The sequence below is a fragment of the Myxocyprinus asiaticus genome, chromosome 25 (assembly GCF_019703515.2).
Source record: "Myxocyprinus asiaticus isolate MX2 ecotype Aquarium Trade chromosome 25, UBuf_Myxa_2, whole genome shotgun sequence".
Lineage (NCBI taxonomy): Eukaryota > Metazoa > Chordata > Actinopteri > Cypriniformes > Catostomidae > Myxocyprinus > Myxocyprinus asiaticus.
In genome coordinates, this window is record NC_059368.1 from 4,264,347 (window position 1) to 4,277,389 (window position 13,043).

The following is a 13,043-nucleotide window of genomic DNA, read 5'->3' on the forward strand; positions in this document are numbered from 1 at the left end:
GAGATGTACCTATCCAGTTTTTAGCTTTGCCATTGCATGGCGGATAATGGAATAACGTTTATAAAATGTAGGCTATAAGTTAAAAAGATAATTTGGAGAATTCCCTGCAGTGATTTTAAATGAAGGTCCGAATGAACAATAATAAAATCATTATGACTCTTATGTATTTCCATACACATTCGTAGTAGGCCTTTTTTAATCAACATTTAGGTTAAGATACTTGCCATAAAATTCGAATCACTTAGATAAAGATGGAAGCAAAGGCAGAAACTCTTTCTAAAGTTGTAAACGTTCTTTTTAGACTCATATATATATATATATATATATATATATATATATATATATATATATATATATATATATATATATATATATCAGTAGGCCTATTGTTATAAGATACAAACTATCTTATCATTTCATCGTTTACAAAGTGATTTGATTTTTTAGTGGAGTATAATTTTATTTCCTCTGTCTCAGCAAGACACTTATAGAGCTTGATCATCAGTTAAATTCATAACTGGAAATAAATGCCTGTATTGAATTTAACAACTTTTGCAAAGTTACAATTTACAAGATTTCAAGACCAAGTACAAGTGTTACATTTTAGATAGGCCCACACAGTTATTAGGCTAATATATGCTGGATTTGCAAGTATTCTTGGCTTCCAGCTCAACAATGTCAACAGCTACAAATAAATAAATAAACCTATAGTAAATAAAAAAATACAACCTGCAGTTGTACGTTTATTGCACTTTTTCTACAACTTTGAATTCAATTATGAACGATGAAAATTCTAAACTCATAAAATGGAGTATAATGACAGAAATCACTGTGAAAAGTTAAATATTAAATATGTGCTTTCCTTGTTTATCTTTTCTGCCAATTAAAACTGGAGGTATTAACTGCACAGCTTAAATGCTTTATGTTGTCTAAAACAATACAAACAACCCAGTTCATGAGTTTGCTCTGGATACAACAACGTCAACATCATCTGATATAATTATTTTCAATAAAAATGCACAATATCCATATCAACAGCATCAAATAAAACAAACACTCACTCACTCTCTTTGTGAATTAAAGGCTGTCGAAACGCATGGAAATTAAATTGTTTTCTTTGACAAAAATGATTGTCATCTCAATGCAGAGAACAAAAAGCTGAAAACATTTTCACACATTCGGATCACGTCGACAAAAACAAAAAACAAGAAAGCCAATCAATAAATACATTGGAATCAATAAAATGAACATATTTTTATCCATTGTAAAAACTGTTGAAATAAAACACATTTGACTCAAAATACAAGTTTATGCAGAGAACATAGAAGAATATTCGAGTCTAAATCAAATAATATACAATAACCTTACTTTTCATTGATTATAGAAAATTGTTAGTGTTGTCTTTTTAATTAACACTAGTTAACTAGTAAACAAAAATATATTTTATTACATGTTTTTTGTTTATTTCTTTTATTGTTAGTCGTTATTGCAACATGGATTAAGACGCCAATGTGACAATGTGTTGCAACATTTTAAGTTACTGCACTGATATTTTTATTTAGATTTTTATATTTATGTGTGTTTTTGCAACGCTTTCATCACACGTCGTTTGCTGTAACAACATATGATTGAAGGTAAATTGAGCTGTTCGGTTGTTGTGCCATTCATAAATTCACAGGGAATGAAAATGAATATATAGAAATTCTTCACGACAGGAAATGGTTGAACTATTGAAATGCATTTCTAGGAGAAAACATTGTTGACAGATTTCTTTAAACACAAGAAAAACTGCATGAATATTCTGGATGCGTGAATTAAAAATGACTTAACTATAACAATGAAATTACTATATAATTACTATACTATCATGATGGAAAGAATCGGCACTAAACCGACTTGAATCTTAAAATTTAGCAAACGAGAGTCTCTCAATTTACTTGGGCTGGTGGATTGAAGTCCTCCACAAATAACAGCAACACCTTTATCAGTCTTTTCACATTTAAAACCCTTGAATTAACTTTCGAATTAATTTTCGTTGACTTGGGTCCAAATATGTCCACAACAAATCGCAGGGATTTTAGGCCATGTTCTCTGTGTTGAATTCACATCTGACCTCTAATCTCCTCCCCTCCTCCAACTCTTCAACTGAGCTTTCCATCGGTCCTTTCTCACATACCTACCCACCTTCTCTCCCTCTTTGTCCTTCCTCTTCCCTCTTTACCTACACTCACTCTCTCTCTCTCTCTCTCTCTCTCTCGGGTTTAAATGAGAAGAGCAGTAGGCCAGGCAGCTGAGCTCCTCCAGCATTTGAAGAGGCGAGATCCACTCGGCCCACATTAAAGACACAGTTCAGACCACCTGGCAGCCCCAAAGCTAAGCCATTTAAACCAGTCCCCAAATAATCAGCTAGCTGATAGCCAGATCAATTTAATTATCTTCTGAAGTATTGATATTTTATTTTTGCTCTGTCCAGATTTATTTTGTTAGGTTGTGAACGTTTGTATCTTCTGAAAAGCACATTGTAGGCTACTATAGATGTACATTTTACTTGATAGATAGACAGACAGACAGACCAACACACACAGACAGTAGCCTCATAGCTGGCCTCAAGACAGAGATATGATTAGGAGAAGATATATAGTGAAGAGCACATCAAAGGTACCATGTATTCTAGTGCATTGACCAATTTTATGTGCATTTATTTTAGATGTTATTAATTGAATAAAATAGCCATTTCCATTTTCAAATGTGTCAAAAGTTAAAAATGAGACCTTTGATTTTTTCTAAAGTAAAAATGTACAGTAAATAAATACCAACATATTATAATACAAATAAAGTTCAGCTTTATACTATGCACATTACGTTGCAATATTCATGGGCTGACTGGCCATCGGGAGAACCGGAACTTTTCCCGGTGGGCCGGCCGCGAAACGGTTCTCCTGATTTCTCTTCTCAGTCCGAGATTTTACGCTGCGTGTCATATGTAGCTTATGGTTTAATTTTACATTCAGCCCGATGATCACTGTAAAAGTGGTAATCTGCTATTGATAGGCTACCTGAGGAGCTGTTTCTGATCTAACCTTTAAAAATTAGTTTTGTTGGTTTAACCTAATATGTTCAAGTATCATTTGTTTCAGTGATGTTAAATCATATATTTGACTTTGACAAATGTACGCACCAACACAAAGCACTTTTTTCAGTGCAGCTACATGCATCTTTGTCAATGCTCCACTGCATTGAAGGACAAAGTGACGTCTGTTTCTTCCCCAACGTTTGCTGAAGTAAGCAGATGTTTTGTGTAGATGTTTGTCCACAGAAGAGCCCTTGAGAAAGCTTAGTGCATTCAGGTACATCCACACACAACTCAATTACATGTGACTTTACTTGGAGACGTTCAGGCTCCGCAAACATAATCGCTTGGAAAAGAAAAGTTCTGGATCAGCAAAATTACAAAATCTCCCCCACCAGGGTCGGCGCCACGGGAGGGCACGAGGGGGCAGTGCCCCCTCAGCCAGACCACTGCGCCCCCTCTGTCAAAATGTTGTATTTGAACCAATTATCTTTTGAATGTGTTTTTACTTTTTTTGCAAGCCTAAATATTCACCTTACATTGTAAAATAAATTCAATAAAGCAAATTAATCCTTAAACTATTTGTAGAGAGTAATTGAACATTTCAGGTGGAAGGTGGGGACGGGAGTTACGCTGTCTGGCCAACTGACTGCTCTCTTCTTACTTAGAAAAATGCTTTCTGCCATGTAATTCAGTCAGAGCTCAGAGGCTCAAAGGCTAAATGAAAATGGATTTAAGAAAAGGATTTTTACCAATGATATGAATGAATGCTGTAAATGATGTAACTAAAAAGTGCAAGCATAAGTGGAGAGATGCGGTTCTCAGGACAAAAGTTTTAACACCAGCACTCGTTCAGTTGTTCTAATTGTGAGTACAGCGGTTTACTACCTTTTGCTGTTTTGTTAATGAATATAAGTGAAGTTGTATTAAACATTATTTAGGCTGATAAATGGACAGAATGTCATTCAAACAAACAAACAAACAAAATTCATAACAAAATTCCATCAAACTTAAGTTTTATACAAATTAAACTAATATTTAAACATATTGAGGTTTTATTCATTTAATTTTGTTTAAGATTACTCAATTAAATTTCAAGGAATTTTGTTATGAAATTGAAATGTGTACATCTGAAATATAGGCAAATTTTTGGAGTGTGCTCTCCAGAGGATCATTTGATTAGACATTTATTTAAAATGGCAAAGTGGCAATCTGTGCCCCCTTCGAAATTTCAAATGCCCCCTCGGGTAAATTATCCTGGCTCCGACTCTGGGCCCCCACCACTATTACTTCAAAACACATGACTCAGAAAACCAGCCAAAAACCACTCTTGTGAGATCTGAGTTTATCAGGGTTTGATTAAGGAAAGTCAGTCATGTACTATATAGAAGATAGAATCTATAGATTAGCCTATTGTAGGCTATGATTAAACAGCAACTAATATGCCTAGTTCTGTTCTCATAGAAGATAGTCTTCCACACCTGAATAGATTTCTTGACGTGGGAAAGATGATAGTGACTCCAGTGTTTCAAATCAGACATATGCATTTGTTCAGTTGTGGAGCTTCAGTGTGCAGTTTGGATTGACGGTCTACTGTTAATGTTTTGCTATGTCGCCCCCTCCAGGCCAAAGAGCATAGTACATTTTAATGATATTCAAATCAGCTTTTCCAGTTTGATAAATTGATCACCTAAAATATAACTATTTTGAAAAGAAAAGGAAGAATATTTCGCCTAAAATGTATATATTTTTGTCACAAATTTTGTGACATTTCATAATTAAGTATTAAGTAGGCCATAAGATGGAAACATTGGTCTTTTGTAGGCTGCCTTTTTTTTACTGTCATACCAAATCCGCCCACCTTTCCATCACCAGTGGCCTCATAGTCTGTGTTTGAAATTAGCTCCCGCCGAATGCAAAAGTATAGCCACAAGCCATAACCAATGTGTGTAAAAAATATTTTAGTGTGATAAAATCACTCACTAACCTTTTCAGTGTAAAGTCAGCCAATTTTACAACTTCGTTGCCATTACAATGCAATGTCAACAAACCCTAAAATGACTGTGAAAATGACCATTTATTTTGACAATCCATTGAAATAAAAGCAGGAAATTCACATGCATGTGCAGCTTTTGAAACGACTCAAGGTAAAAACATTTCCAACCAAAAGAGTATCACAGTACATGACCCATGGCCGCCGGAGCAACGGGGGCGGGCTGGCATTGATTTGACCCAGCACTTTTCAAACTACTGGGGCAACACCCCACCACTTTTAGGCAATGAAAGACATGTCTGAATCAGTGGTAAAAACCAATCAAAACCTCTGGTGGGACATTTTCGCAAAAGGGGATTCTCTGGATACTTACAACATCTCATTAAGACTGGTTTATGCGTTGTCTAGGCTTCCTTTGATGTCTGGTGGAGGAGCTTACCACAAAACTATTGCGACCCATTTGAATTCTACTCAGAATTATATAGTTTAACATCTCAAATGTTTAGACAGTCCCTAACCACAGTAATAAGGAGCCACCCATGGTGTTACCTGTGCTTATGGCCAAGGTCATAGCTAGTGGGGTGAATGGTGGTAACGATTCTAGGGGCCCAAAAGTCCAGGGGGGTCCATGACAAATTCAAAGCTGTATTATTTTAATAGGTAAGGGGCCCAGGGAATATATAGTCAGGGGGCCCAGAATTACTTGCCCTGCTTATGGCATTGCACTGTAAATTCAAGGGCAAATAAATAAAGGGCTTTAAAGTCTGGACCTCCAAGGTGTTCTGTGTAATATATGTTCTGTATAAATGATGTTTAATAAAGTAACTGGCCTCTTTAACTTAAGATATTCCTATAAAGAGGAGTGAATTGAGGCATGGGCGACATGGGCAGCCGCCCAGGGTGGCATCTTTAGATTTTCATAAATACAGTTTTATTTTATTTTATTTTTTATGCTTTTTACATTAAGCTTTTTACATTTTCTCCCACACGAAAGAAACAACCTGAACACAGATTTCTTGATTTCTTTCATCATGATGTTGATGTTGACCTTCTTGTTTTTGCAGTCATGACAGACATTGTTGATTTGGCATGTGCCAACTTGGAGGAATCAGTGAGTTTTGGGTACCCACAAATGATTATCTATGATACAACATACAACAGATAGGGGATATTTATGTGTCTGTGCTGGCTATGAGAAACACTGCACTCTTCAATGACCCTGTGTATCCAGTTCGCTTCTTGTTACGTGAACTTAAATTCATGCAACATCATGAGATGTTTTTGGTGGAAATTTTGGGAAAGCTTGGAATGGACTCCAAAAAATACCAAAAGATACCCGTGACAGTTGACAGGGAGAAAGGAATTGTGGGTGTTTTGAAAATAAACTTTAACTATATAAGCATGGTGTTCTGCCGCAACCACATCTTACGAGATGTTGAATATTGGGTAAAGTGACATGGGGGGAAACGGGATGACGTGAAGGTCTTGAAAGACCATGTTGAACAGCTCATTGATTCCTCTTGTCCAGATGAGTTTGATGCCCATTGTCAAGTATTTGCAAAAGGATGGTCAGAAGTATTCCTGTGCTACTTTGACAAACATCTAAAAGCAGATATTTGTAAGAACATGGCTGCATATTTCACCAAACAGTTATGTGCATTCAAAGAGAAGACAGCAACAAACAATATAAGTGAGAGCATCAACAAAATGATAAAAAAAATAAAATAAAAAAAAAACTAAATGAATGGAAAGAACTTCCAGTGGAAGCAATGGTTCTCTCACTGTACTACATGCAGTCATACTTCTTATTTGAATTTCAGAGAGAAAAATGTGGCTTTGGCAATTATGCAATGAAGTAGAGCCTTAGTGTAGCAGTGACAGATTTGAAAATGCCCTCTTTTATTCCTTTGGAAGACATTGTCAAAAAAGTCAAGGCCAACATAGAAAATGAGCCGTGTAAAGTTGAAGGAGCTAAACTTCTGTCATCTCAGACATCTTTGGCCAGGACAGTCATTGAAATGGGTCTTGTGAGTCTGAATGCATCATTGAGTGTGTTTGTTGTGAAAAGTCCCTCAAACGAATCAGTTCATGTAGTTAGAAATACTGCCAATGAGGGGGCCTGGGTAGCTCAGCGAGTATTGACACTGACTACCACCCCTGGAGTCACGAGTTCGAATCCAGGGCGTGCTGAGTGACTCCAGCCAGGTCTCCTAAGCAACCAAATTGGCCCGGTTGCTAGGGAGGGTTGAGTCACATGGGGTAACCTCCTCGTGGTTGCGATTAGGGGTTTTCTCTTTCAGTGGGGTGCGTGGTAAGCTGTGCGTGGATCATGGAGAGTAGCATGAGGCTCCACATGCTGGGAGTCTCCGCGGTGTCATGCAAAACGAGCCACGTGATAGGATGCGCGGATTGATGGTCTCAGAAGCGGAGGCAACTGAGACCTGTCCTCCACCACCCGGATTGAGGTGAGTAACCGCACCACCACAAGGACCTTCTAAGTTGTGGGAATTGGGCAGTTCTGGACTTCAATTCGTAAAGCGAACATACGTCCTCTCAGTGATGCATAAGAGAGGGAGAGGCAAGGAAATGAAATCTTCCTTGATCAGTCAATCAGTTCCTTTGGATGCTGAAAAGATAAATAGCAGAATGGGTGTTCTGATATAGCTAATCTTTCTGTGGAGCCTGACGGTGAAAAAATAAGTTTGAGCTGCACGAGTTGAACTTGCTAACACCGGCTAAATCAACCGCTTTAAAAATAGGTAAATACCTCATTCAAACACATCCTATTTATAAATGAGATTAATCAATATATCCAAAACATTTATGGAACAACTTACATCTGCACAACTAAACAAATGAACATGTGAATTTATATTAAATTATGCGCTAGTCAGAATATGCATAATTTGCGTTGTTTAACTTGCGTTGTGAATACACTGTTTCCATAAGAAACACGCTACATGCAATGAAATATCCTTTCACAGAAAATTAATAAGTCTCTAAAGCATGAAGATTTCAGAGTACAGTAGGCTAACTTCTAAAATGTAGCTAATACTTCAGTCTATTCATTATTATTTCAGGAGCTCAAGTTTTTCTCAACAAGGACAGTAGGCCTGTGTACGGTATGTTTGATACATGTTTACATTAGAAAATGTTTATACATTTTTTTCTAAATATTTGAATATTTGATTAAAGTTTGGTCTGTTACAGTTTGACACATTTTTGTCCATTTTGCACGTCATCAAAGTAAAATATATCATTTTCGTTGACTAAAATGTCAAGTCATTTTTGTAAAACTGACTAAAATTAATGAATATAACATGACAAAATATTGACTATTTTTAAATGACATTTTTGTCAAAAGAATAAAACGAAAAAATTAAAAAATGAACATGGCAGTTGATAAAGCAAGTGAAACTGTAGACCTAATAACACTGTAAACTAAAAACATAAAACGAGCAATAATGAGGAAAAAATATACTTTATTAAACGTGAAAATACAATGTACAAGTTCATTTCAGAAGGCATACGTATTAGTAAGCATGCACAGTAAATTCCCCTGACAACGGATCGCGATAGGTAAACACACAAGTAATGTTCGATTCATAAAAGCATTACCCCCACCAGACCACATACTGTATCCAATTCCAAGCATTATAGCAGGTACACAACTTCACCAAACGGATAACAGATAAACATCCATCAAGACTGAAGCGATGCTGTGCTGAACTGAACAGCGCCCTCAGCCGGAACACGTGACAGCTGGTACTTCTTTCCTGTGTTTACGGACATGATGTCATGAGGCAAAGAGGAAGGACATAAGCCAGCGATTTTGTGCCAAATCCCACAGCTCAAAATACAAATTATTTTTATAGGTTTACCGAAATGAATCAGGGTAAGGTAAGGACATTATTTTGAACACTGATTATGTACTTAATCAGTAATGGCAATTTGTTCATTTTTAACCAAAAAAAAATCTTACATAGTGCAGCTTTAAATAAATCAGTGAAAAAGCATGCAGGTCTAATTGTGTGGAGACATTTTTAAGAAATTAAGCTTAAATGTTATAGTTACAAGTGGATTTTTGTGCCCTTCAAATGGAGTCGGAAATATAGTAATTACGAGTCCCCCGCACATGAATGACCCATGAAGTCATATGAACAAGTGGGAAACTTGGAATTCTAGATGATACACATACAGGAGTTTCTGAGTTGGGACGTTGGAAGGGGCGTGTCAACATGATTTTCCAAAAATTATTTCAACTTCTGTGATTTATTTCAATAATAGTAATTTGTTTTATATGACAGTCAATGACTCACGCTTCGCGGTGTTTTAAGCCAATTAATTAATAATATGTTAGATACCATGCATTAATAAATTATATATGTCGTTTATTAGTGATGCAGGTTTATTCACTAGTGTTTATTCACTGGTACAAAAAAAAATTAAAAAAAATAAATGATTTTGGCATCGTTCATTTCGTAATTGTTTAAGTTTTGCTTCATCCGTATTTTGTTTCCCACTTGAATGCGTGATATGTCGTAGTAACCAATGCCCGGCTCGGAGGTACGAGCTTAGGTGCACTTGAAGGCAGCAATAGAACCTGCATTTTAACGTGTCCTAAATATACAATCTCAAAAGGAGCCATGTGCATGCTTTGTAGACCCTACTCCACTGCTGCTCTCTCGACCTAATTATAACGCAATGCTGCCACCACGTGGTCAATAGAGACCATGCTTTTTGTGTGTTTGTGTGCGCGTGCGCACTCTTCATACAGGCTAATACGCGTTGCAGGATATTGACCTACAGTATTTATCAGTTTCTCATTTCATAGATTATTTAAATTTTAAAAAGTAACTTTTTTTAGTGACCTTGGTTTCTTGCGTTACACTTTGGCTATGTTTTTTTTTTATATAGGCCTATATGGAATAAAACCAAATACCTGATACTCTGCAAAGACATCACACATTAACGAAACATTTAAAGAAATGCTATCAATCAAAGTGAACCGATTTCTTCATTGTCATTATCATAATACAGCAGCAGTAGCAGTTGTAGTAGGTTATTCTTTCATGTATGATAACAACGAACTTTAAGTCGCAAAAAACTGAGCCCATTTATTCAAACGCAATGTCGTGGACGCACACTTTATAAAAGACTATATATAGGCTATATTAAATACTTTTTGTGTCTGTTTCTTTATTTTGTGTCTTCTGCTCTTGGCAGTGCAATAATGTGGATATTGTGGGCTTTTGTATGAGTAATTGCATATGTTCCTCATTTTGTAATCGCTTTGGATAAAATATAAATGACTAAATGTAAATTTAGCTAACGCACATCTTTGAATAGCTATTTTTTCAATGTTTCTTTTAGAAAATGTATCCAAACATAGCTTTAATTTATTATTATTATTATTATTATTATTATTATTATTATTATTATTATTTTATCTTTAATTGTCTTGTATACAATCCACACACACACACACACACACAAAAAAATAAAAAAAATAAAATAAAAATAAAAATCCAGTAATTTCTCTTGTGCGGTGTTTAACAGAAAATGTTTATTAAATGTTTGACGAATAAAAAAATAAAAATAAAAAAAGAAAGAAAGAAAGAAAAGAAAAAAGAAAACAATTGAACTGAAATGCTCAGAACCTGTTTGGCAGTAATTCACTTCAACAGTTTTTAAAAATGTAACAATTTTGTAAAGTATTTTGAGACTTTGATACTGCTATTTTGATGAAATGAATTGATAAACTGTGTGGAGAAAAAAAACCCACATTTTATCAGCACTATGCGAGACGGTAATTTTCCAGTGTTCACGGCTTTCGCTTTCATCGAAAACACTATTGAACAGGCGAGATAACAACACCATTAGCAAATAATAAAAAACAAAAATTAAAAAGATAAACAAAAGACATTTCCACACTATAAAAAAATTATAAAGAGACGACAAGGGAAGAAAACTCAAAAATATTTCCAAAGTGCAATTAAAGCTCTCCATTAACCTTTTCACCAAGTCCACGGTTGCATGTGAGATACATGACTGACAGCTGTTAGATGTGTCATAACGCTGGAGCTGATGTTATGCCTTATGTGTTGTATTTGCGGAAATTGCTTTATGTTGACAGCAGAAAATGGTGCACCTTCTGGAAAGGTACCGGTGATGTCCTGAGGACTGAGAACATGGCATGGTCTTCCGTCCCTCACCAGAACGGGAATAGACACCCGCCTTGGAGAGACCAGATATCCCGGGTCCATTCCATTTTCGGCCCGAACCCTCTTGACTTTATACCGATGGTTCTGAAACCATATCTTCACCTGTGTTGGAGTTAAACGTATCACCCTAGCCAGATGTTCTCTCTCGGGGGCTGATAAGTATCTTTGTTGCCTAAAGCGTCTCTCCAATTCAAACGTCTGAGCTTTTGAAAACAGTATTCTTCTTTTGCGCTTTTTCCCTGCGCCCTCAGAGTCCTCTGAACTCTCCCTGTCACGATCTTGAGACTCATCCGTGGACAGTTCCGGTGTTAAATCCTCTGGAGATGCTGTTGGTAGTGCTAAAAATAATCAAAGATCATGATTTAACGCAATTAATTAACTGAGAATTCATCTCAAAATATTTTTAGCTTGGATATCTAGTCTCAGCATTAGAGAAAAACATGCAAAATTAGAAAACACATAAATATTAAGTATGTTCGTGGTTTTCACTTATATATATATATATATATATATATATATATATATATATATATATATATATATATATATATATATATATATATATATTTAATACACGTGACATAAAGTTTACCCACTAAATAAATCACAGTGGAATTCGAATATGTACATATGTGCCCAAATATATTAACTTTAATATTTTAAATATGCTATATGACCAAAAATCAGATTTCTGTAAGAACATTTTGTAAACTGTTTGGATTCGGCATATTTCTACCACAGGTCTTGAATGAAAAATAAAATAAAATAAATACACATCAATAGAAATAGAAAAACTTGCATGGATATTGATGACCATATGCAGATCCTGGCCAAAACGGCTGCTGCTTATTTCCAGAAAGTTCTTCATCCGCCTCATCTTCAGTGTCTTCAGTCACCGATCCTTCATCATTCGTATCCGGGAGGTCTAAAATATCACGAACAGAGAATCCTGACTTTGAAGTCTTTATGGACATTTTGCAAATTAATATAATGTTAGAACAAAGAACTGTAGGTCAATTTCTCCAAAAGTGGTCTGGTGAATAAAAAAAGAAAGGAAAACCCGCCGGTTGGACAGATTCAGGGTTGAGTCTGATTCAGGCTCCGATCACAGATGCTCCTCGGATGCTAGTGTGCTTTACCAAACCAAAAATAGTCTGGTCCATTTAAGGTTGTTGATGAATATTGGACACGCAGAGAAGTGTCCCTAACCGCAAAAAGGCCTTGACGAGCGAGGGCGGATCAGTGGAGTCAAGTGCTTTCCGCGGATGTGAAATGGCGAGTTCAGCCTCTATCACTGGAGCATCAGAAATGCATGAGTGCGATGAGATGACACGACTAAAAGACGCAAAGGTTGAGCCACCCCCACAGACACACACACACACACACACACACACACACACACACCATTTTACATATTATAAGCGTCTGCGACACAAATGGAAACCCTTCATCATAATTATCTTAAAACACACACTTTGTACATTTCGAGATGTGACTGGTTGGAAACATTAAATCGCCGTGGATGATGAAATGTCCGTGTTGAAATGGGATGGTTTAAAATGGCAAGTGGCAAAATGATGAAAACCTTTTGGGTCAATATTTTGCTTAGAGCTTAAGTCAAGTACCAAATTCATCAAGCCACCGACCCTTATTTGAGATCAAGAGCAAAATCCTGTTACTGACCTCCTTCATGTTATATAATGTGCAGGTCATTGATAGTCTGGTGCTTAAAAGCTTTTCGTTGATGATGTATTCA

General features: G+C 36.1%; 1 protein-coding gene across 1 annotated transcript; it reads right to left on the reverse strand.

Annotated features, from left to right (window-relative positions):
* Nucleotides 1-10,711: 10,711 nt before the first annotated feature.
* Nucleotides 10,712-12,325, reverse strand: LOC127415756 (homeobox protein Nkx-2.2a-like). Its single transcript, XM_051654635.1, has 2 exons — nt 12,087-12,325; nt 10,712-11,625 (listed from the first exon to the last, which is right to left on the reverse strand). The coding sequence occupies exons 1-2, from the start codon at nt 12,259-12,261 to the stop codon at nt 11,081-11,083; spliced, it is 720 nt and encodes a 239-aa protein (XP_051510595.1). The 5' UTR covers nt 12,262-12,325; the 3' UTR covers nt 10,712-11,080.
* Between the last annotated feature and the right edge of the window lie 718 nt (nt 12,326-13,043).

Bases quoted from the DNA above. Each gene is read 5' to 3' on its own strand.
- LOC127415756 (XM_051654635.1), bottom strand. From the start codon at position 12,261: ATGTCCATAAAGACTTCAAAGTCAGGATTCTCTGTTCGTGATATTTTA. The intron at 11,626-12,086 runs GCAAGTTTTTCT...GATTATTTTTAG, and splicing joins ATATGGTCATCAATATCCAT to CACTACCAACAGCATCTCCA.